The sequence below is a fragment of the Ziziphus jujuba genome, chromosome 1 (genome assembly GCF_031755915.1).
Source record: "Ziziphus jujuba cultivar Dongzao chromosome 1, ASM3175591v1".
NCBI lineage: Eukaryota > Viridiplantae > Streptophyta > Magnoliopsida > Rosales > Rhamnaceae > Ziziphus > Ziziphus jujuba.
In genome coordinates this window covers 10952005-10978355 of record NC_083379.1, presented here as the reverse complement: position 1 = coordinate 10978355, position 26351 = coordinate 10952005, and the positions used below count along the sequence as shown (strand labels likewise).

The window sequence follows — 26351 nt, the reverse complement described above, 5'->3', positions numbered from 1 at the left end:
TATGGAGGAAACAAAAATTACTAAATTGCTAATTTAGTAATTTTTTATTTTTTTAAAAATTTTGTTTTATTTTTCTAAAATAAAACTAATATGGAAAGATAAATATAAAATATTTTTTGCAATGTTTATTTTTTTAATAATAATAGTTTGAGAAATAATAAATAATAAATAATAATACAATACAATATCAAAATATATATTATTTTATATAATTTAATACCAAACATAATATAAATAAAATATAATATATTATAGTATAATCTGAGATAGTATAATTTATACTAATACAATTCCATACTAAATGAGCTTCCCCATACTATATTTATGGATAAATATTTTTATGGACAAAACTTTGCTTTATTATCCCAAAAAAAAAAAAAAGAAAAAAAAGAAGAAGTGGTCGTTGCTGTTTCACAGAAAAACAAAAAAGTGGTCCTTGCTGGTAAAAAATGAGTGGTGGGGAAAGGAATACAGCATTTATTAGTATTATTATTATTATTATTATTATTATTATTATTATCCTTTCTTTTGGTAAAGTTGAATACGGCATGGTTGATAAAGAAGAAAAAGAGTGAAGCTGCTCCTGGGAAGATATTGCATATTTCTCATCCTGAGCAGTAAGAAGATAAAGCTTGGAATGGCGGAGGCCGCAGTATGCATTGCTATCGATTACCTCGTCCGATTCCTGACCCACGAACGAAAGTTGTTGAGAGGCGTTCATTCTAAAGTATCGGGAATAAAAAATGAACTGGAAGCCATTCAGTGTTTCCTCAAAGACGCAGATATGAAGGCAGACGTGGAAGCCCAAGGATCAGAAGCAAGTGGTAGAGCTGGAGGTGTTAAATTATGGGTGAAGGAACTAAGGGAAGTGGCGTTCCACATCGAAGATATTATTGACGAATACGCATTCCACTTGGAGCGACCTCCCGGCCGTACTGGTCATGATTGCTTCATTGCTTCCCTTGGTAAAATCGGTCGCTCCATCATCAAACTAGAAGCAAGCCACCATATTGCATCTCGCATAAAAGAGATCCGAAAAGCAGTTGTTGAAATCAAGGAAAGAAGTCAAAGGTATGGCTTTGATTCAATTGATTCAACATATGATCGTCGATATGTTTCAGGGTACGATCCTCGAAAAGGTTCCATGTATCTTGAGGATGATGATGTTGTGGGGATTGAGTCTCCAAGAGATGAATTGGTTGGTTGGTTGTTAAATAAGGATCAACAACCTCGACGAGCTGTGATTTCAGTGGTAGGGATGGGAGGACTGGGCAAGACAACACTTGCCAGAAAGGTCTATGATTTAGTCAGAAATCATTTTGATTGTCATGCCTGGATAACAGTTTCTCAATCATACCGGAAGGAAGAGCTACTAAAGAACGTCATAAAGCAGTTCTGCAAGGGAAACAAGGAACCTGCTCCTGAGGGAATCGATTCAATGGATGAAGACGCACTGACAGAGCAAGTAAGAGAATATTTGCAGCAAAAGAGGTACGTCGTTTTTTACGATGATGTTTGGAAAAGAGAATTCTGGGGGGATATACAACATGCTTTGCTTGATAATAAAATTGGTGGGAGGATAGTGATTACAACGCGAAGCAAGGAGGTTGGGGAGTTTTGCAAAATTTCATCTGTTGTCTATGTCCATGAGCTCAAGCCTTTAAATCCAGAAAAGGCTCGAGAACTCTTCTTCAAAAAGGCTTTTCAATCTGAAGTCATGGGACTTTGTCCCCCTGACTTGGAGGATTTGTCTCATCAAATTGTTGAAAGATGTGGAGGACTACCACTTGCAATTGTAGTAGTAGGTGGACTTCTATCCACAAAAGACAAGACAATATATGAGTGGAAGAAATTGCACGATAGTCTCAGTTCCGAGTTGGAGAGTAATCTCCATCTTACAAGCATACCAAAAATCTTATCCCTCAGTTATTATGATCTGCCTTACTACCTTAAATGTTGTTTCTTGTACTTCGGCATGTACCCAGAGGATTATTGGATTGCGTCATCTAGGTTAGTTCCAAAATGGATTGCTGAAGGTTTTGTGAAACCAAGGAAGGATAAACCACCGCAAGAAGTAGCAGAAGAATACTTGACTGAGCTAATAGACAGAAGTCTAGTTCAGAAATTAAAAACTAGTGACTGGAGCCCAGATGGTATATGTTATCACGTCCACGATCTTCTATATGACGTTATTCAGACAAAAATGAAAGATTTAAGTTTCGGTCACGTTTTGTCTGAAAATGAATCAAGTTTTAGTGGAGGACTAGTTACTCGACGCCTATCAATTGTCAATGGTTCATGCAATGTTCTTCACAATGTTACCCAAAGCTTTCAGGTCCGTAGCTTTTTGAACTTCAATAGTAGTGATAAAATATTGACCAAGTCTATTTGGAGAACGTTAACGAAGAATTTCAACCTTTTAAAAGTGCTAGATTTTGAAAATAGTATATTGGATTATATTCACGACGATATTGGAAGTTTATACCATTTAAGATATTTGAATATTAGAAACACGAAAGTAAAGATGCTTCCAAGGTCCATAGGAAAACTGGTAAATCTTGAGACCTTGGATTCAGGGGGCACATTTGTGGTTGAGATACCAGCTGAGATTAAAAGGCTTAGTAAGTTGCTGATTCTGTATGGCCGTGGTCAGTATGAGTACAACTTGGACGACCCACACTTTCATCCATCTCAGGTGAAAGGAATAAAAGTGCATGAGGGGATAGGGTGCTTAGAAGCCTTGCAATCGTTAGCACATGTGGATGCGAGTGAAACAGGGGTTGAGGTATTAAAAGAGTTTGGAAAGTTGACACAGTTGAGGTATTTGGGCATCCAGAAGCTGAGAAGTGAAGATGGAAGGATTCTACTTGGGGCTATCGAGAAGATGGCCCACCTGAAATATCTGCGTGTAAGTACAATGGATGAAGATGATGCCTCATTTGATTCTGAATGGCTGTCATCCTTACCACAATCTCTTGAGATTCTCTGCTTAACAGCTCCCATAAGGAAGTTGCCAGAATCGATAACCAGACTTCAATATCTAGAACGATTAGAGATTGGTGGGTCAAAATTAGAAGAGGATCCGGTGAAAAGCCTTAAAAATCTGCATAACTTGGTGGAGATGAGGATAGTGTACGATGCATATAATGGTGAGGAGATGCAGTTTGAGGAGGGAGTGTTTCCAAGATTGAAGGATCTTCGTATCATGCATTTGAGTGGATTGAAATCAATAGTGATAGAGGAAGGAGCATTGTATAATCTTCAAGACCTTTGGATTGGTCTCTGCCCAAAACTATTGAAGGTGCCCATTGGCATCCAGCATTTGAAACAACTTGAATCTGTTTTGTTTCACGATATACCCATTGAATTCCAGCAAAGTCTGAAGCCAGGAGGAGACCACCACTATACCGTTCAACATGTACCTGGTGTCTTCATCCGTTACAAGCCCGATGGTGATGATGGACAAAGTTTTGAAACCTCACGATTGTTTTGACTGCTTTATCACTGGAAACACCGAATATCCATCTGGGTAATTAATTTACTACTTCTACTTTTTAACAAATTCAACTGTTCTATATATAGTCCGCTACTAGCTCTGCTTCTTCTTCTTTTTATTCTTGTTTTTTTTTTTTTTTTTTTTTTTAATTATTATTTAAAAATACTACTAAATATTTTGTTGCATAATTCATTTACAAGTTGTTTGTTTTATTATTATTATTTTTTAATATTAGAGATATACAACTTGATATTAACGTTATTTGGTTAAGGATTTGAATTGATAAAATGGACCATCTCCAAAGTCGATTAGTTACAAGATATTAAGAGAATAATATCAATGATCATTTAGGAAATCAAGCTCATATACGTTATTTCTTTCTTTTCTTTTTTTTTGTCCTCAGAAAAACACACACACACACACACACACATTATATAAAAACACACACACACACACAAATATATATAATATAATTTTCTCGCTTGTAATTAGGCTGGAGCTTTATTGTTAGTTGATAGTTTCATAAATATTGTAACTGTAAAATTTTCCAACCTCTGGCTACTTACACAATAGCAATACATATTTTTTTATCGTTACAATAATTTCTAATCTATACTCTATACGAAAAGTGATAATGTCTTAAACCTACAACTTTATGGGTATAGGCACAAGGGGTATTACCAAGCCAACCTGATTTAACTATATTATACATATTTACATGTGCTCTATTCATGGGATTTTCAAATAAAATATATAAATTGAGTTATATGGGTGAAAATACTAAGAAATTACAAATAAAAAAGGTAAAATGCATATAGTTTTTTTTTTCTTTTTTTGGTAATAAAAATTCATATATATAAGTTTCATTCATGACAAATAGATAAATCATATATATATATATATATAAGAAAAACTTCAAGATAACAAATAGATAAATCATACATATATATAAGAAATTCAAGAAACTTATTATAGTAAAAGATCAATTTTGCTTTAATGAAACTCATTATTTATACATCTATAATACTCTATAGCTATATATATATATATATGTATGTATGTATGTATGTATGTATGTATGTATTATCATTTCAAGTTCTAATTATTTTTATTTTTATTTTTATTTGAATCCAGCAAACATAATTTACGAAAGGCTTAAATGAAAACATCTTTTTCTTTATTTGTTGCTGGAGTCTTGAGAAAAAAGATTTGGCAAAAATATTATATATCTACATGTGTATATTATGTTTAATTAATTAGTAATAGTATAAAATTTATTATTCTATTTTAAGAGGGCAAAAAAAATTTGAGGCATCTATATAGTACTTTCAATTCCTGGCAGTTAATATATATAATTTCTTCTATACTGATACAGTATGTTTTGGTTTTGTGATGAGGTAAACTAATTGAGCGCTCAAGTAGTTTTGTACTGCTATGTTGTTTTTGTGTTTTTTCTTTGGGTAATATTGTACTGCTATGTTGTTGGATGCAAGTGTCACTTCAGAGCTCTCATTTTACCTGTTCCACTAAGTTTTAATTTTTTATTTTTTATTTTATTTTTTTACTTAAATTGTTTGGCTTTGTCTAGCAACGTATGAAACAGTTCATGATTTCTAATTTCCTGACCATTCAGAATTTGTAATATACAATAACTTCAGATAATTTCGAATATCATGTTGTATGCAAATCTGAACAGGACTTTACTTTATTTCGTGAAAAAGTTCTAATCATTTTTTCATACTTAATTAAACTCTTGAAAAATCTTTTACATTATTTGATTACAAATGGAAATTAACATTGAAATTAAACGACGATCAATAAAAAATGATACGAAATTCTTGCTCTTGCTTTTTTCAAGACGCTCTCAGTGACTAAAAAAAATCCAAATAAAGTTTTTGTTATTGTTATATGTAAAGGGTTGTGTTTTGAAGGCGTTTAAATAAAAAATTAAAATGGGCACTTCTAAACATGTTACTCGGAAAAGTCAGACGTAATACGCCTGTATTAGAATTAGGAACATTTTATCCTTTTTGGCGCAAAAATATGAATTATATATATATACATACATATATGGGTGTATATGCTGAATTCAAATTCGGTTGTGCATTCCCAAAACTTAATATATAAATACACACACGTATAAAAATTAGGCCACTGAATTGAAATAAAGGAAATAAGAATTATAGTAACCATAATGTATAAATAATAATACGGGTTGTTATATTATTTTTGGTAAAATTACATCTACAATATGATACACCAAATAATCATACATATATATATATATATATACGGAAATTCTATGGTGAGGATGGTCCGCATGAGGACTGCAGTATTAGTGACGGTTTTTCATAGTATTAACGACTGTTTCTTAGAAAATCGTCACCAATACTATGAAAAACCGTCACCAATACTGTGTCCGCATGAGGACCTTCCACACCATAGACGGACTGTATATATATATATATATGTATTGTCAAGTCTTGAAGTGCTGAGGGAGTGAAAAGTTCCAACATCATCTCCTGCTATTTTTGTGGGGTGTGCTTAAAGATTGATTAGACTCTCAGGTATGGACGTATGGTTTTGGTTACCGGTGAGCTCAACTGTACAAACATAAACTCGCCAAGTAACCATGTGAAAAAGCATATTAAAACACACAAAAGAGAATGTTTTAAAGAAAACAAAATACAAAAAACAGATCCGAAATCCTCCAATTTCTATCTCTCTAGTTCTTGTTTACAAAGAGGACAACTTGATATGATTTTGAGCCATTTATCCACATACTAGAGATGAAACATACGGGAACAGGGCAACTATCTCACTTCGTCCTTTTCTCTGTACTTGGCTACGCAAATACAGCATTCCTACCAATTATGACACAACAGAAGAAAATAGTGAGTACTCAAGAACATCTACTAACTATTGCACGTGGTTGATCAAATTTGACTTGAAAGTCTTATCTTTTAAAACAGTGATGAGACAAGAAGAGAGATATAGAGAATCTAAATTCAGCAAGTTACTACCATATAAAATGCCAAACCAATATATATATTGGCTAGCTTAGCTATTCCAAATAATGGAGAGTGACTTACTGGATCTTCATTGGCAGGGCCTAAAATGCAGTCAGTATCATTTCCATGTCCTAACTTGGTGTCAATTGCTTTATATTTCCAACTGAGTGGCTGAGAAATTTGATCATCAGATGCTCGTCTGTCATCCGACCTATGTTCAAGTTGTATCCCAGAAAGCTACTGATTAATGGCACACAACAACACAGGAGGAATGGAAGGAATAGCAGATAGCATTCCAAGCAAGCAGGGAGATGCATGTTAACAACAAAAATTTTCGAACTAGTGTGTTCATTCTTCATCTATGTATATATATTTTAAATCACATTTTTTGGTTCTAGGGAAACTTGAAGCACTTAAAATTACGTTCATGATATGTGAGCAGATTCAGTTTCACAGTAACCCCAAGATTTTATTTGGGAGCAACTATAATGAACAAATCTAAATATTTCCAAAGCTAAAAGCCTGAAACTAGGAAAGAGAAAATAACATAGTAATAATATAAACATGTCTATGTTTATCAATTTTTCTTTTCTAATTTACCAGGTTCATTTTTACAAACTCAGAATGCATATATGGTGAAAAACTATCTTAAATAGCCAACTAGTTCAAATTCATTCCAAGTTACCTCCTCAAAAGAGTCTCACAAACTCCCGCACGAATTGTCCACATTCTCCCATTCTTCAAGCCTTTCCTCTGCATCCACGTCATCACCTAGAGCAACAAAATTAACTCAGTTTTAGAATTTTTACGTGTTGAAACAGTAAAAGGAAAAGTGTGATAGAAGAGCTCCTCTTAACTGAGAAAGCATTTTCAGTATCGTATCATAACAGAACTTACCATTAAGTTCCACCAAATGCATACCTTAATGACCATCTTGATTACACTAATTCTTTAACAGGGCATAAATCCATATGCCTAGGAACTTATGTATTCACATAGATAGACATGTTTAATATAATATGAGATAGCATCCAGCAAAATGATAATACCATATTTAACTTAAACTACTATCAAAAAACCATAAACAGCCGCAACAACCAGCAGACACAACAATATTTTGCTATGGATAGTCAGGTAATAATTCAAGTATGTTAAATGGAAACAAAAACTTCAAAATCTACATAATCCAACATTCCAACTCAACTACACCACTTTATTTTGAAACACACAACCATGTCCAGTCTTAGTGCGAGGCTGTACTCACTGTTTGACTATCTCCTACACCTCTTCCTCTCGTCCAAGAAGGAAGCTCCTCATTACCGCCGAGCCGTCCTCTTCCCGTAGCGGTAAGTGGTCGCGCACTGCGTCGTTCTACACCGATCAGACCACAGTAAACGTCTCTCCGCTCAATCGTCGTTCTGAGTGTAACGCTCAAAGAAACGTTGAATCCCATATTTGCGAAAGGTTGTAGGTGGTTTTCTCTGGCTCGATTTCCACCATTGACACAGACTAAAATTGAACGGAGCGCAGGCTAGCTACCGGAAAATTTGGGGAGGGATTTTGAACTTACAGTGAGAGAGTACATACAAGAGATTTGGGGAAAGAGACTCCAATAAAATAAATTTAGAAACAATTATTGAAACGCAGCGTTTCGAGCGAAAAGTTTTTTATGGGCATGTTAAAACGCAGTGTTTTTGGATAAAAACGACACTGTGAGTCCCTTTTTTTTTTTTTTTCCCTCGATGTTTTGTGAAAAAAATTAAATGACAAAATAAAATAAAATAATGTCACTGAATAAAGGGATCAACCATGATATAATGTAACGGCGACAACTATTGTCATATTGTTACTGAATAAACATGATAATGTGACAATGAAAACAATTTCACTGTTGATGGACATTCAGTGACATCATTTTCTGTGTCAAAGGAAAATTTGTAACGCTTGCCGAGATTTTTTTAGTGAGAGAACATGGAGTTTCAATTCTTGATGGAAAGAAACTAAAGCGAGAATCGAAGACCCAGACAATACCAGTCGCAAACCATAGTGCAAAGAACAGTTCACGTGAAGTCCTACTTGTTAATTACTTGATTATATATCAAACTTATAAGCAGTGTAGAATCTTTGTGTACCATTTCCACGTAACTCACTAAAACTTGTTAGCGTGTGATAGCAAGGCAAGAAATGTATATTCATTTTTCCTTAGTGTTTTTGGTGTCTTATAATTATCATTATTTTATTTCTTCATCGCAGATGTTGATCAGGTTATGATGAGCATATATATTTAACATTCTAATTATCCGTAACAACTAATCCTGCTTATATTCGTAAACTTTTTGTTAAGATTTTGAACCTTGTAATTACTGAAAAAATCTCAAATATTTTTGTAACAACAATTCCATATATGAACATAAAAGGCAAAAGCACTAAAAATTCCCATTATTTATTTGCCATGATCTGTTCCAAAAAGAGTATATCATTTCCCAAAATTTGGAAAAACTTATTGGTACTCTGAAAAAGTAAGATATTCAAAAAAGTACTCAAAATTAATCCACAATGAATGAATTCTATATAAGCTAAATCCAGGAGACCACCACCGCATGGTTCAACATGTACCTCATGTCATCATCCCTCGCTAGTGCGATGATCGAGAAAGTTTTAAAAACTTACTATCGATCCGAATTGATAAATCTCTTCCGACAAAGTGTGAGGAAATCCCAAATATAGAAGTAACTATTGTAACAAAATGAACATAAATACCCATTTGTGTAACCAGACTAAATTAGACTATTTTACGTAGTTTAATTTGATCTTTTAATATCAAAAGACTATGTGCAATTAATAATGTAGTAGTGGACATAGTGATTGCATTGTTAGACTCAATATCGGCCAATCCCGTCCAACGAAAATAAATATAAACGATATAAATCTAATCTGATCAAACAAAAATAATCTCATTTATTTTCACATGTACATATGTCATTTTCTGGACAAAGAGAAGGTCAAAAGTCTTTTGATAATGTTTTTTGATTGCAATGTTTTTCCATCCACATAAATTTCCTTCAAATATTAATATGATATATTATAATTAATTCAATATGAGACAAAATAATCACATATAGGAAGAGTTATTTACTTGATTTTAATGAGTTATAAATACGATTAATTAAGAGAAGGGCACATGCGGCTGCCAACAACAAATAGTCAAACTACTTTATACGACTCTGCATATATATATACAGTCCGTTTATGATGCGGACGGTCCTCATGCAAACCACAGTATTGATGACGGTTTTTTATAGTATTGGTGACGATTTTATAAAAAAACCGTCGTTAATACTATGAAAAACTGTCACTAATACTGCGGTCCTCATGCGGACCGTCCTCATCATAGAATTTCCGTATATATATATATACATATATATATGTATATAGATTTGTAATATATTATTTCATTTTCAACTCTTAATGTATATATTATTGTTATGGCTAATCCTGTGCGCTCTCTTTGTGGGAAAGTACACGTGCGAAATAGAGTATATATAATTTCATATTCATTCAGCCTAATAAATTAAAGTTGAAACAATTGATAATATTGAATTGTACTGAGCCATTATTAACCATCTGCAATTAGAACCCAATAGGCATCACCTGAAGAATCAAACAAAAGTTTACATTAATGGCGGAGACTGCAGTAGGCTTTGCTATCGACCGCATGGTCTCATTGCTGACCAATGAAACCAGCTTGTTGAGAGATGTTCATTCAGAAGTTGAAAGCATCAAACATGAACTAGAGGCCATACAGTGTTTCCTCAAGGACGCAGATATGAAGGCAGATCTAGAATACTCTCAAGGAGATCATCAAACAACTAGAGATGGTGTTAAAGCTTGGGTGAAGCAACTGACAGAAATTGCATTTCAGATAGAAGATGTCATTGATGAATACACTTTCCACTTGGAGCAACATCCAGGCGGCCGCAGGGCTCGTGGCTTCATTGCTTCCCTCTGTAAAATTGGTCGATCAATCATCAAACTTAAACCACGCCATAATATTGCATCTTGCATACAAGAGATCAAAAAAGCTGTTGTTGAAATCAAGGAAAGAAGTGCAAGGTACGGCTTTGATTCAATTGAAAAAGGAACTACAAATGCTGACAATCCTTCTCAATATGTTTCAGGGTACGATCCTCGAAAAGGATCCATGTACCTTGAGGATGATGATCTTGTGGGGATTGAGTCTCCAAGAGATGAATTGGTTGGTTGGTTGTTAAATAATGATCAACAAACTCAACGAGCTATAATTTCAGTGGTGGGGATGGGGGGACTAGGCAAGACAACTCTTGCCAGAAAGGTCTATGATTTAGTTAAAAATGATTTTGATTGCCATGCTTGGATAGCAGTGTCTCAACCATACCAGAAGGAGGGACTATTAAAGAAGATCATAAAGCAGTTTTGCAAAGGAAACAAGGAACCTGCTTCTCAAGGAATTGACTCAATGGATGAAGAGGCACTGACAGAGAAAGTGAGACAATATTTGCAGAAAAAGAGGTACGCTGTTTTTTTCGATGATGTTTGGAAAGTAGGTTTTTGGGGTGATATAGAACATGCTTTACTTGATAATAAAATTGGTGGGAGGATAGTGATCACAACACGAAGTAAGGAGGTTGGAGACTTCTGCAAAATTTCACCCTCTGTTTATGACCTTGAGCTTAAGCCTTTGGATCCCGAAAAGGCTTATGAACTATTTTGCAAAAGGGCTTTTCGAGTTGAATTTGGAGGACGTTGTCCCCCCAGCTTAAATGATTTGTCAAGGAAAATTGTCAAAAAATGCGGCGGACTGCCACTTGCAATTGTAGCCATAGCTGGTCTTTTATCCACAAAAGACAGGACCGTATATGAATGGGATAAATTGCATTCTAGCCTCAGTTCAGAGTTGGAGAGTAATCCCCATCTCACTAGCATAAAAAGAATCTTATTGCTCAGTTATTATGATCTACCATACTACCTCAAATGTTGTTTCTTGTACTTTGGCATGTATCCAGAGGACTATTCTATCAAGCTTTCAAGGTTACTTCGGCAATGGATTGCAGAGGGTTTCATAAAATCGAAGAAAGATAAAACATTGGAAGGTGTTGCACATCAATACTTGTCTGAGCTAATCCATAGAAGTCTAGTTCAGATATCGGATGTTCATTTCTTGAGGGGAACTTGTAAAGCTTGCCGCGTCCATGATCTTCTACATGAGGTTATTCTAAAAAAAATGGAGGACTTAATTTTTTGTCGCGTTTTATCTGGAAATGATCAATCGACTTTAAGAGGAGATCAACTAGTTACTCGGCGGCTATCAATCATCAACAGTTCAAGTATTAATGTTCTCCACAACATTGATCAGAGTTTTCAAGTTCGCAGCATTTTAAATTTCAAATTCAGTGATAGAATATTTGCCAATTCTATTTTGAGCACACACACAAAGAATTTCAAACTTCTAAAATTATTAGATTTTGAAGATAGTGCGTTGGATTACATTCATGAAGATATTGGCAACCTCTTCCATTTAAGATATCATAGTCTCCGTAACACAAAAGTGAAGATGCTTCCAAAGTCCATAGGGAAATTGGTAAACCTTGAGACTTTGGATATAAGGGACTCATTTGTAGTTGAGATACCAGCTGAGATCGAAAGGCTTAGTAAGCTCCGATACCTTTTGGCATACAGTAGATACGATTTCAATATTGATAGCATTCAATTTAATCTATCTACTGTAAGAGGAATGAAGGTACACGAAGGGATAGGTTGCTTAGGAGCATTGCAAAAGTTATCACTTCTGGATGCAAGTAAAATGGGGGTTGACATAATAAAAGAGTTGGGAAAGTTGACACACTTGAAAATCTTGGAAATCTTTAAGCTCAAAAGTGAAGATGGAAAGATACTATTCGAATGCATCGCGAAGATGAACCACTTGGAATCTTTGAATGTGACTACAATCAGTGGAGATGATATTATTCATATTGAATTCCTCTCATCCTTACCACAATCTCTTCGGAGCCTCTCTTTAACTGGTCCTTTAAGTAAGTTGCCAGAATGGATATCACAGCTTCAGAATCTAGTCAACTTAACACTGGTGTTAACAAAACTGGAGGATGATCCAGTGAAAACCTTTAGAAATCTGCACAACCTGTTAATGCTGAGGATGCTATATGATGCTTATAATGGTGAGAAATTGCAGTTTGAGGAAGGTGTTTTTTCAAGGCTGAAGCTGCTCAGCGCCATGCATTTGAGTAAATTGAATTCGATTGTGATAGAGGAAGGAGCATTGCCTATCCTTGAAAAACTTATAATCGGGCCCAGCCCAAAACTGGAGGTGCCCTTCGGAATCAGCCCAACACAATTTTCTCAATATTTTGCAAAAGGAATATACTGTCGAAAATTTTACAATTTTTTATTTGATTATTATTATTACTATTATTATTATTATTGAATATATAACAGTCGGATTATATTTCACAGACAATCAACATATAATATCTTATTAATAAAGGAAGAGCAAACAATAATAAAAAAAAATATCATGTAATTAATGTACAGATCATCAATGGTCGAATATATGTTGTTCAATCCGATCATCATAGATACAACGAAGATTAATCACAAAGAAATTTATTATGCATATTAACCATGCTCTGATATCAATTGTTAGATTTTATGGATCTAAATATACATAATCAATTCCATTAATCATAAATTACTAACCTCCAAACGCAGCCATTAATAAATTAAATATTTAATCCTGCAAAATAGAAAACAATATAAAGTAGTGCCTATGAACACACTACTCTCAAACCACGTTCAGATCTCTGAAAACCCTAATATCAAAATACCGTATGGCATCTGTTTGGTTGTCCAAGATCTTTTATAGTCTCTGCAAATCACACTTACCCATTAATTTTAACACACACAAAATACTAATAATTTAATAATATCATAATACTAGGAAAAATATGGGTAAGTCAATGGGTTTATAAAAAGAGTTGGTCCTCCAGTCCAATGGGCCAAGTGGAGTCTTATAGAGAGTGTGTGACCAAGGACCCTACTATAAAATATTAAAATAAACCAATCCCATTAATGACATAAATAAACTCTGTAAGTGAGTAATTGATATGCTAAGTCCACAATTATTAATTTATTTAACATTGTCCACTACTACCTCTGCTTCTGCTTCTTCTTCTTCTTCTTCTTCTTCTTCTTCTTTTTTCCATTTTTATTTTTTAAATACTACTAAATATTTTATTGCATAATTCATTTTCAAGTTGTTTGTTTTATTATTTTTTTGACATTAGGGATATACAACTCGATCTTTACGTCATATAGTTTTTGGTTAAGGATTCGAATTGATAAAATGGGCCATCTCCAAAATCGATTAATGACAAGATATTGAGAGAATAATATCAATGACCACTCAGGAAATCAACCTCATGTATATTATTTCTCTTTTCTCTTTTTTTCTTTTTTTTTCCCCCCTAGAAAAACATATATATATATATATATATATAATTTTATCGCTTGTTATTGGACTGAAGCTTTATTGTTAGTTTATAGTTTCATAAATATTGTCACTGTAAAATATTCCAACCACTGGCTACTTACACAATGGCAATACATATTGTTTTATCATTACAATTATTTATAATATATAGAAGAAGGGGCAATTTTTTAAACCCACAACTTTATGGGTATAGACATGAGAGGCATTACCAATTAAGCCAATTTTACTTAACTATGTTATACATATTTACATGTACCCTATATATGGGCTTTTGAAATAAAATATATAAATTGATTTATATGAGTGAAAATACTAAGAACTTACAAATAAAAAAGGTAAAATGCATTTAGTTTTTGTTTTTTTTTTTTTTGGTAATAAAAATGCATATATATAGTTTTCATTCATAACAAATAGATAAATCATATATATATATATATATATATCAGAATCTTATTATAGTCAAAGATCAATTTTGCCTTAATGAAACTCATTGAGTACATTTATAATACTCTATAGATATATATATACATATATATATATATCTATGTATTATCATTTCAAGTTCTAATTATTTTTATTTTTATTTGTATCCAGCAAACATAATTTACGAAAGACTTAAATCTGCTAAGCTCCTTCAATGCTTTTTTTTTTTTTTTGGGCCAGACAAGTCAGGTGGTGAATTCGAGTTGCCAATCCCCCTCTCTTTATATTTAGAAAAATTATTGTAATGCTGACAAAAAAAATTACTTCTTTTTCTTTATTTATCTTTTTTTTTTTTTGGGTGAAAATTTCTTTTTCTTTATTATATACTACATGTATATACTATGGTTAATTAATTAGTAATAGTATAAATTTATTATTCTACTTTAAAAAAAAAAAATTTGAGGCATCTGTATAGTATACTTTCAATTCCTCGCATTTAATATGTATAATTTCTTCCATACTGACACAGTATGTTTTGGTTTTGTGATTAGCTAAAATAATTGAGAGCTCAAGCAGTTTTGTGCTGCTATCTTGTTGGATGCAAGTGTCACTTCAAAGCTCTCATTTTACTTGTTCCACTAAGTTTTAATTAGACATAAATTGTTTAGCTTTGTCTAGCAACATGTGAAACGGCCCAGGATCAGTTCAGGATTTCAAATTTCCAGTCCATTCAGAATTTGTAATATCCAATAACTTCAGAGCATTTCGAATATTATGTTGTATGTAAATATGAACAAGGCTTTATTTTATTTCATGGGAAAGTTCTGGTAATGTTTTTCATACTTAATCAAACTCTTGAAAAATCTTTTACATTATTTTATTACAAATGGAAATTAACATTGAAATTAAACGACGATCAATAAAAAATGATATGAAATCTCTTGTTTTTTCCAAAATCCTCTCAGTGACTAAAAATCCAAATAAAATTTTGGTTATTGTTATATGTAAAGGATTGTGTTATGAAACCGTTTAAATAAAAAAATAGAATGGGCATTTCTATACATGTTACTCAAAAAAGTCAGACATAATACGCCTATATTGGAATTAAGAAGATTTTATCCTTTTTGACCCAAAAAAATGAAATATACAAATATATATATATATATATATATGCTGAATTCAAATTCGGTTGTGCATTCCCAAAACTTAATATATAAATACACACACGTATAACAATTAGGCCACTGAATTAAAATGAAGGGAATAAGAATTATAGTGACCATAATGTATAAATATGGGTTGCTGCATTATTTTTGGTAAAATTACATAGACAATATGATACACTTAAAAATCGTATATATATGTATTGTAAAGTCTTGGAGTGCTGAGGGAGTGAAAAGTTCCAACACCATCTCCTGCTATTTTTGTGGGGTGTGCTCAAAGATGATTATGGACTCTCAGGTATGGTTTTTGTTACCGGTGAGCTCAATTGTACGAACATAAACTCACCAAGTAACCATATAAAAAAGTATATTAAAACACACAAAAGAGAATGTTTCAAAGAAAACAAAAAACGAAAAACAGATCCAAAATAATCCAGTGTCTATCTCTCTGGTTCTTGTTTACAAAGAGGACAATATGATATGAGTTTGAGCCATTGATCCACACAATAGAGATGAAACATATGGGAAAGGGCAACTTTCTCAGTTCTTCCTTTTCTCTGTACTTGGCTACGCAAATACAGCATTCCTGCCAATTATGACACAACAGAAGAAAATAGTGAGTACTCAATAACATCTATTAAATATTGCACGTTGTTGATCAAATTTGACTTGAGAGTCTTTATCTCTTAAAACAGTGATGAGACAAGAAGAGAGATACAGGAAGAGAATCTAAATTCAACAAGTTACTACCATATAAAATGCCAAACCAATGCATATATTGGCAAGCTTAGCTATTCCAAATAATGGAAAGTGACTTACCGGATCTTCATTGGCAGGGCCTAAAATGCAGTCAGTATCATTTCCATGTCCTAACTTGGTGTCAATTCCTTTATATTTCCAAATGACTAGCTGAGAAATTTGATCATCAGATGCTCCTCTGTCATCGGACCTATGTTCATGTTGTATCCCAGAAAGCTACTGATTATTGGCACACAACAACACAGGAGAAGAAACAGGAGGAATGGAAGGAGTAGCAGATAGCATTGCAAGCAAGCGGGGAGACGCAGACCTGCATGTAAAACAACGCAAATAAACTATCGTGTTCATTCTTCATCCATGTATATATATATATATATATTTTAAATCACATTTTTTGCTTCATGGGAAACTTGAAGCACCGAAAATTACGTCCATGATATGTAAGAAGCTTCATTTTCACTGTAACCCTAAGATTTTATTTGGAAGCAACCATAATGAACAAATCTAAATATTTCCAAAGCTAAAAGCTTGAAACTAGGAAAGAGAGAATAACATAGTAACTACATAGACATGTCTATGTTTATCATTTTAATTTACCAGTTTCATTTTCATAAACTAAGAATGCTAATATAGTGAAAAACACCTATCTTAAATAGCCAACTATTTCAAATTCATTCCAAGTTACCTCCTCAAAGAGTCTCACAAACTCCTTCACGCATTGCCCACATTCTCCCATTCTTCAAGCCTTTCCTCTCCATCCAGGTCATCACCTAGAGCAACAAAATTAACTCAGTTTTAGAAATTTTACGTGCTAAACAGTAAAAGGAATAGTGTGATAGAAGAGATCCTCTTAACTGAGAATGCATTTCGGTATCATATCATAATAGAACTTTCCATTAAATTCACCTAAATGAATACCTAAATGACCATCTAAATTACATAAATTCTTTAACAGGACATAAATCTGTATGCCTAGGAACTTATGCATTCACATAGGTAGATATGTTTAATATAATATGAGATAGCATCCAGCAAAATGATGTTGTGGTTCTCTGACCACTTTAGAGAAGAAATATGAGAAGAAAAATAAAAAGAATTCTATTACTCTCTTGGAAATAGAATACAAAAATACAAAAACTTCTCTCTTGGATTCTCACGTGGAATCTCTCCCTACACTCTCAAATTCTCTCTGGAATTGCTCACTCTTCTCTCAAGCTCTCTCTGGAACTTAAACACTCTCTCTCTCGGAGTTTTCTCTCAATATTCCTCACTTGGGATAATATTGAGCTTGCTCTCTTGGCTTTGCTTGCATACAAAGGGATGGAGCCTATTTATAGGCTTACAAGGTCGGTTGCATGGCCACAATCTTCAACAGCCTCTGCAGAGCCCACAATTGTTGAACAATCCATTTTCGGTGCAGCAATGGCCATTGTCAACAATGGTGGCTGTCGGTGCAGTGGTGTCAAAAGTGATGGCTGTGCAGTCTTCACACTGTCGGTGCAGTGGTGGTGCGGCTGGACTTCACAATTCTCCCCCTCCAGCCGCATTTAAACTGATGGTCATCTGCCATCTATTCCAGCTATGTCTCTGCATAGCTTCAGCTTCTCTTGAGCTACAACTTTTGTTAGCATATCTGCTGGATTCTCTTTTGTGTGGATCTTCATCAGTTTCAACAACTGTTGATCTATTACTTCGCGTATCCAATGATAGCGGATGTCAATGTGCTTTGTACGGGAATGATACATTGAGTTTTTGCTCAAATCCATGGCACTTTGGTTATCACAATGTATCTTGTAGTCTTCTTGCTTGATGCCCAATTCTGTGAGAAAACGCTTTAACCACAACATTTCCTTACCCGCTTCCGCTGTGGCAATGTACTCTACTTCAATAGTGGATAGAGCAACACACTTCTGCAATCTTGACTGCCATGACACAGCTCCCCCTGCAAAAGTGTAGAGATAACCTGATGTAGACTTTCTATTATCAGGGTCTCCGGCCATATCTGCATCTGTATAGCCTTCTAAGATTGGATCACCTCCCCCGTAGCACAAGCACAGCTTCGATGTACCTTTAAGATACCTGAGAATCTATTTGACTGCTTCCCAGTGTTTCTTTCCAGGATTTGAAAGAAATCTACTCACAACACCTACTGCATGAGCAATGTCTGGTCTGGTACACACCATTGCATACATCAGACTTCCTACCGCTGAAGAATATGGTATTGAAGCCATCTCCTCTATCTCTTCTTTGGATGAGGGGCACAAACTCTTACTCAACTTGAAATGATTTGCAAGTGGAATGCTGACCGGTTTGGCTTTATCCATGTTGAATCTCTTTATCACCCGTTCAACATACTTCTCTTGAGATAGCCATAACCTTCTATTCTTCCTGTCTCGGATTATTTGCATTCCCAAAATTTGTTGAGCTGGTCCTAAGTCTTTCATATCAAAGGACTTAGACAATTCTTTCTTCAGCTGACTAATCTTCATTGCATCTTGTCCAACGATCAACATGTCGTCCACATATAGCAAAAGTGCAATGAAGTTTCCACCTGAAAATTTTTGAATATAAACACACTGGTCTGCTGCAGTCCTTTTATAGCCTTGACTCACCATAAACGAGTCAAACTTCTTATACCATTGTCTTGGTGCTTGCTTGAGGCCATACAAGCTCTTCTTTAGCTTGCATACGAGGTTTTCTTTCCCTGAAACCTCAAATCCTTCTGGCTGCTCCATGTAGATTTCTTCATGTAAATCACCGTGAAGAAATGCTGTCTTCACATCCATCTGTTCAAGCTCTAGGTTTAGACTTGCTACTAAATCAAAAATGACTCGAATTGAAGTCATTTTTACCACTGGTGAAAAAATCTCATCAAAGTCAATTCCTTTCTTCTGAAGAAATCCTTTGACCACCAATCGGGCTTTGTGTTTCACCACCTTCCCGCTGCCATCTTTCTTGAGCTTGAACACCCATTTATTCTTTAGTGCCTTTTTTTCTGTTGGAAGCTCAACCAACTCATAAGTATGATTTTTCTGCAAGGATTCCATCTCATCTTGCATTGCTTGCAGCCACTTTTCCTTCTCTTGATGAGAAACAGCTTCTTGGAAACTCTTTGGCTCCCCCTCTTCAGTAAGCAGAATATACTCAGATTCTGGAAATCTCTTTGATGGAATTCGGCCTCGCTCAGATCTCCGAACTTGTAAACCACTGGTTTCAGGAGGTGTACCATCATCTGACCGCTGTGATGGCCCTGCAGCTGCTTGAGAGGATTGAGTCTCCCCCTGCTCAATATCCCCTTCTTCCTCCTGGTCTGCTTCTGGTATATCTTCATGCACCTCATTATCTTCTGTGGCTATTTGTGCTGGTGCTGGATTAGGACAAAAATTCTCGGCACTAGAACTACAATTAGGAGACATTCTGGGCTTTTCAATGTCTTCCATTTTCTGGTTTTCATGGAATACTACATCCCTGCTTCTAATAACCTTCTTTGTTTTCGGGTCCCATAACCTGTATCCGAATTCTTCATCTCCATATCCTATAAAGATGCATGGAGTAGATCTTGCATCGAGCTTCTGTCTGAGCTCCTTGGATACATGTACATAAGCTAAACAACCAAACACTCTTAAATGAGAGTAGGAGGGAATCTTACCCGACCACATTTTCTCTGGAATTTCAAAATTCAACGGTATTGATGGTGATCTGTTGATTAAATAGCAGGCGGCACGAACAGCTTCTCCCCAGAATGGCTTTGGCAGCTTAGCCATACTGATCATACTTCTGACCTTTTCCATAATGGTTCGGTTCATTCTTTCGGCTATTCCATTATGTTGTGGGGTGCGAGGGACCGTTTTCTCATGTCGAATGCCGTGTCTTCTACAGTAGGCATCGAACTCCTTGGAAGTATACTCGCCTCCATTATCTGAGCGGAGACATTTCAGCTTCTTTCCTGTTTCACGCTCTACCATGGTATGAAACAGTTTGAAGTAATCCAATACCTGGTCCTTTGTTTTCAAGAAATATACCCACACCTTCCGAGAAGCATCATCAATGAAGGTTAGGAAATACTTGTTGCCACCTAATGATTCCACCTACATGGGACCACAAACATCAGAGTGCACCAGACTAAGCAACTCTGATCTTCTTAATGCAGAGGAACTAAAGGAGACTCTATGTTGCTTACCAAATAAGCAGTGACTACAAGGATCTAGTGCATCATCCTTGCAAACAGTGATAAGCTTCTTCCTTGCCAAAGTGGACAATCCTTTTTCACTCATGTGACCGAGTCTCTAGTGCCACAGATTTTGAGACGCCTCTCCTTCTACAATATTGAGGCTATCTGCACATATCTTCACATGAGTCTTGTACAGCGTTCCACAAATATGTCCTCGGGCGACAACTATGGCACCTTTCGTCATTTTCCATGTGCCTTTGCTGAAGTAGTTGTCATAGCCTTGCTTGTCTAAGGCTGCTCCCGAAAGTAGATTAAGCCGAAGATCTGGAACATGACGGACATCCTTCAAAGTGATTGTACAACCAACATTTGTTTTTACCTGAATATCACCAGTTCCCATAATCTTTGCGAAACTGGAATTTCCCATCTTTACCGTACCAAAGTCTCCTGCTTTGTACGTTTTGAAGAAATCTCTGTGTGGAGTGACATGGTAGGATGCTGCAGTATCGACTACCCACTCAACATCTTGGGTTGATATATGAAGGCATGTCTCTTCTTCGGTGGAGCAGAGCACCACTTCTCCTGTAACAGTGACTAGTGTCTCTCCATCCTTCTTCGGCTGATTACCTTGGAGTCTCTGCTCTCTCAACAACTTTCTGCAGTTCTTCTTCATGTGACCCTCCAGGCCACAATGATAGCACTTATACGATGATTTTCTGCCGTCTGTAGATCTGCCTCTGCTCTTGCTCCTGCCTCTCCCCCTATCTCGACCACCTCTTTGCTATCTTCCTCTCTCTGTGACGAGGGCATGTGACTGATCCATGCCAATGTCCTTTCTCCTGGCCTCTTCATTAAATAGGGCATCCTTAACCATAGACATAGTAAGTTTGCCATTCGGGGCCGAATTGCTGAGAGAGACTACCAATGTCTCCCAACTGTCTGGAAGAGAGCTTAGAAGTAGGAGGGCCTGATCCTCATCCCCTAGTTGATAATCCACAGCAGATAGTTGATTTACCAAGCTCTGGAACTCACTGGTATGCTCGGCTACAGAAGTTCCACTCTGTAATTTTAGATTTACCAATCGCTTAAGCAACAGGGCTTTGTTCCGAGCAGTCTTGGCCTGGTACATGTCCTCCAATTTTGTCCAGAGGGCATATGCATCCGTTTCCTTCGCTACATGATGGAAGACACTATGATCGATCCATTGCCTGATTTGACCAATCGTTTTCTTGTTTAATTTCTTCCATTCTGCTACTTTACTGGGATCGGGGTTTTCTCCTTTAGCTTCTATAGGATCAAACAGATCCTTACAATTGAGGAGATCTTCCATCCGAGGTCTCCAAAGTGTATAATTTGTGGCAGTGAGCTTAACCATAGCTCCCGAAGATGATTCTTCCATTGACATTATGGCTTAACCAAAAATGGAGCTGAATTTGGCAAAACGGAGTTAACCGTTGCATCCGGAACGGCCGAAAATGGTGGACTTGACTCTTCCGGGGTCAAAATATAATTACCAGAAATTTTAGGGCAAAACTATAATTTCACAAAATTTCTGGGGTCACCCTGCAAATACAGAAACTTCAGGGGTCAATCTATAATTTCCAATAGTTCAGGGGCTGTTCCGTAATTACAGAAAGTATTGATGACGTGGCAGATTGTGCTGACGTGTCAACACGTGGCAGATGACGTGTCGGCTGGCGTGGCGGACGACGTGTCGGCTGGCGTGGCAGATGACATGGCAGCTTGGGCTGACGTGTCAACACGTGGTAGATGACGTGTCGGCTTGCATGGCTGACGACGTGTCGACTGGCGTGGCAGATGACGTGGCAGGGTGCGCTGACGTGTCTGCTGACGTGGTCATCTTCAACCTCCAGACGGCGTGTGCGGCGCGTGAACTGTTGCAGAAAACTTCAGGTGGCGCGTGCGGGCGCGTGAGACGCTGCGTTTCTCTCCGGCGAACTTCGTTGTTCTCGTCTCGTCGGGTACTTTCACCTGGTATTGTCAAATTAATTATTTGAGCAACTTTTCGAAACACCAACCTGAAGAACAGTGGCTCTGTTTCTTCAAATTTTGAACCCAAGCTCTCGACCTGGAGCTCTGATACCACTTGTTGTGGTTCTCTGACCACTTTAGAGAAGAAATATGAGAAGAAAAATAAAAAGAATTCTATTACTCTCTTGGAAATAGAATACAAAAATACAAAAACTTCTCTCTTGGATTCTCACGTGGAATCTCTCCCTACACTCTCAAATTCTCTCTGGAATTGCTCACTCTTCTCTCAAGCTCTCTCTGGAACTTAAACACTCTCTCTCTCGGAGTTTTCTCTCAATATTCCTCACTTGGGATAATATTGAGCTTGCTCTCTTGGCTTTGCTTGCATACAACGGGATGGAGCCTATTTATAGGCTTACAAGGTCGGTTGCATGGCCACAATCTTCAACAGCCTCTGCAGAGCCCACAATTGTTGAACAATCCATTTTCGGTGCAGCAATGGCCATTGTCAACAATGGTGGCTGTCGGTGCAGTGGTGTCAAAAGTGATGGCTGTGCAGTCTTCACACTGTCGGTGCAGTGGTGGTGCGGCTGGACTTCACAAATGATATACCATATTTAGCTTTAAAATACTATCAAAAAACCATAGACAGCTGAAACAACTAGCAGACATAACAATATTTCGCTTTGCATGCTAAAAATTTAAACCACTTTAATCTAATCTAATATAAGACCACAATCCAGACTTTTGGGGATATACATAAAGCACTATGGAATTCACAAATTGAACCAAAAAGTGATGCAATCAATATAAAACACAATTAAAACTTTGCAGGCAAAAGAAAAATTCACAGTTGTTTGGGCATTGTTACAGATTCTAAAAAACATAAAAAAGACAGATGCAAACTAATAATAAAATAAATTGGACCGCATGTCACAGCGTCAAAGGCATCTCCCTGCAACTCAAATAAAGTTACACTTCTCGCAAAAGCTATTCTTGTAGCAAAGACATCATCACATCTGCCTTAAAAAAATTAGTTAAGAAGTGAGCAAACAAGCATTTTCACTTGATGTGGTATTCAGTTCCTGTTTAAGCATACAAGTGAGCATACAAGAAGCATTTTACTTGATGGATAATCATGTAATTACTAAAGGATGTTAAAAGGAAACTACAACTTCAAAATCTAGATAATCCGACTCAACTACACCACTTTATTCTGAAACATACAACCATGTCCAGTCTTAGTGTGAGGCTTTACTCACTATTTGACTATCTCCTACACCTCTTCCTCTCATCCAAGAAGGAAGCTCCTCATCAGCGCCCCGCCGTCCCCTTCCGTAGCGGTAAGTGGTCGCGGACTGCGTCGCTCTACACCGATCAGACCACAGCAAACGTCTCTCCGCTCGATCGCCGTTCTGAGTGTAACGCTCCAACAAATGTTGGATGCCGAATTTGGGAAAGGTTGGGGGTGGTTGCGCTGGTTCAATTTCCACCATTGACACAGACTAAAATTGAATGGAGCGTGGGCTAGCTACCCGCAAAATTGGGCGAGGGACTTTGGATCTACGGTGAGAGATTGTACAAGTGATTTGGAGAAGGAGACTCCCAAAAATAAAAATAAAAATAAAAATGCAATGATTAAAACGCAGCGTTTCGCATGAAAATTTTTTATGAGATAAAAACAACATAGTGACAATCTTCCTATGCAACTGTTACAGTTTGGGCGGTCAACTCAACCATTTTGAGTGACAGTTTTTAAAAATTGGTCATAATTTTGGGTGGGGGTGGGGAATGAAAGGAAGGGAAATTTGTCATTCCCAATTTTTATTTTTTTTGGATGTTTTGTGACGATAATTAAATGACAAAATAAGATAAAAAAAATATCACTGAATAAACAAATCAGCCATGATAATGTGACCATGATAATTACTGTCGTCGAATAAGTATATGCATGATAATGTGACAATGACAATCACTGTTACTGTTGATTCAATGACATCATTTTTTGTGTCAAAGGAAAATTTGTAACTATTACCGAGATTATTTTAGTGAGAGAACATGGAGTCTCAATGCTTGATGGAGAGAACTAAAGCGAGAATCGAAAACCCCGTTGTTATTTTCATAACCCCGGGGATATTTTCATAAACACTACTTAACGTTTACTATAATTTCATGTTAGATCTCGTGGTTAGTGCCAAAACAATACAAGAAAATAAGGGTATCAACAGCACCCATGTTGGAGAATAGGTGAAAAATAGTTATAGTTTTAGAGGAGTGAAAACTAAGATAGAACCGTACACCTTGTTTCCCTTTCTTCTTCTTTTGTGCACATAATTTAGACATCCATATGTAAATCTTTTAAATCCTAATAGACCCATTGATAACATGAAATTTTAAGCTTAACAATGGTGACAAGAGAAGTTTAGTAATCAGCTTCTTGCTTCGGCTACCGACTCTACTAAATATTATCAACACCGCTTAGGCAATATTCATTATTATTAACTATATTTCTCATATTTTACTATGAATTAAATTTCGGCATTTTTTTTTTTTGAAAAAAAAGGAGATCTTTTAAGTTGTGATTTTTTATTCTACATATTTAAACATATTATATAAAATTGACAATTTAAATGAATCTTCAACCATAAGAAAATGTTTATTATAATTTAATGAAGAAAATATTGTATACTCTTACCCATTACCCAGTAAGAAAACCTGCAAGGTTGAAGACAAATTTCTGCAGCAGCAAAACAAATTTGGAAGAGAATGTCCCTTCTTACTGAACGAATATCATGTAATCTACTCAATAAAAGCACAACAGCAAGAATTTTAATAAATACATTGCAGGGGCAAGGTTTGAATCTGACCCCAAAAAAAGGCTTCTGTTTTGAATACAGGGTTGGATTACGAAAACTTTAGTAAATTTTTTTTTCTTAAGCTTAATTTGAATATGAAAAAAATAAATAAATAAAAGGGATATTATCACATAAAGTCCCTCAACTATATGGTTTGTGACAACTTGGTTCTTAAATTAATTTTTTTAACAATTAAGTCCCTAAGCTCTTTGAAGTCAATCATCGTTAGTACCAAAACATCAATTCCGTTAACATTGTTAACAGAAAAAACATGTGAGAGGCACATGCCCATTTGACAAGGGCAACGAAGGTCATTCTCACATATTTTCCTATCCCTTGTATCGTATTCCCGTTTGCAACGGGGAGGGAAAATTTGGGGAAAAAAGATTTAAGATTTTGATTATAGAGTGTGATTGATCAGACAAGCAAATTAAAGTTTATTTCTTTTTTTTCAATGGAACCTCACAAAGTTGTTAGCGAGAAAAATCAAAACACGTATCAGACAAGCAAATTGAAGCTTAATCCTAATTTGATGGAACCTTACAAAGCTATTAAGGAGAAGAATTAACCCATAGATCGTAAGTATTTTCTTTTTAATTTTGAAGTTTGACCATTGTAAAATATGTTCAACAAGCAACTATATATTAAACTTTCAATTTTTATCTGAGTTTCAATATGTGATGAAAGTTAAGAAATATGGAATGGGTATAAGAAAACGCACCAGTCTATAGCAGTTAAGATTTTGTGGAATGGAAGAAAGCCTCTGTTTGCCGACACTAAGTAAGATGAAAGCCTCTGTACACGTATTCTTTATATGAGATAGTGAAGATGAGGACAAATTTTTTTTTTTTTTTTTGGGTGAATAATAGGTGAGGACAAAGTTGAATACTTTTTATATTATATATATATATATATATATATATAACTTTAAAGAAATT

At 35.6% G+C, this 26351-nt stretch overlaps 3 protein-coding genes and 1 long non-coding RNA gene across 5 annotated transcripts; 2 read left to right on the top strand and 2 right to left on the bottom strand.

Moving 5' to 3' along the window:
• Nucleotides 1-513: 513 nt before the first annotated feature.
• On the top strand, nucleotides 514-3659 carry LOC107416591 (disease resistance protein RPM1-like). Of its 2 annotated transcripts, XM_060820523.1 has the most exons (2): nucleotides 937-1075; nucleotides 1119-3659. In XM_060820523.1, exon 2 carries the CDS (start codon nucleotides 1145-1147, stop codon nucleotides 3491-3493), a length of 2349 nt encoding a protein of 782 aa, XP_060676506.1. In that variant the 5' UTR covers nucleotides 937-1075; nucleotides 1119-1144; the 3' UTR covers nucleotides 3494-3659. The 2 variants fall into 2 exon arrangements, with proteins under 2 accessions (XP_048334075.2, XP_060676506.1); XM_048478118.2 differs by having other exon boundaries at nucleotides 514-3659.
• Nucleotides 3660-5693: 2034 nt separating this feature from the next.
• LOC107416306 (uncharacterized) lies at nucleotides 5694-8098 on the bottom strand. The gene is made up of 4 exons (XM_016024798.4): nucleotides 7772-8098; nucleotides 7193-7278; nucleotides 6589-6718; nucleotides 5694-6360 (listed from the first exon to the last, which is right to left on the bottom strand). The coding sequence occupies exons 1-4, from the start codon at nucleotides 7958-7960 to the stop codon at nucleotides 6310-6312; spliced, it is 456 nt and encodes a 151-aa protein (XP_015880284.3). The 5' UTR covers nucleotides 7961-8098; the 3' UTR covers nucleotides 5694-6309.
• Nucleotides 8099-10186: 2088 nt separating this feature from the next.
• LOC107416091 (disease resistance protein RPM1-like) lies at nucleotides 10187-13152 on the top strand. Its single transcript, XM_060819122.1, has 2 exons — nucleotides 10187-12868; nucleotides 13093-13152. Exons 1-2 carry the CDS (start codon nucleotides 10187-10189, stop codon nucleotides 13150-13152), a joined length of 2742 nt encoding a protein of 913 aa, XP_060675105.1.
• A 2682-nt stretch (nucleotides 13153-15834) lies between these two features.
• LOC132805448 (uncharacterized) lies at nucleotides 15835-24128 on the bottom strand. The gene is made up of 4 exons (XR_009640915.1): nucleotides 23821-24128; nucleotides 17081-17165; nucleotides 16456-16705; nucleotides 15835-16222 (listed from the first exon to the last, which is right to left on the bottom strand). It is a non-coding gene; the product is annotated as an uncharacterized LOC132805448 (long non-coding RNA).
• Nucleotides 24129-26351: the final 2223 nt, after the last annotated feature.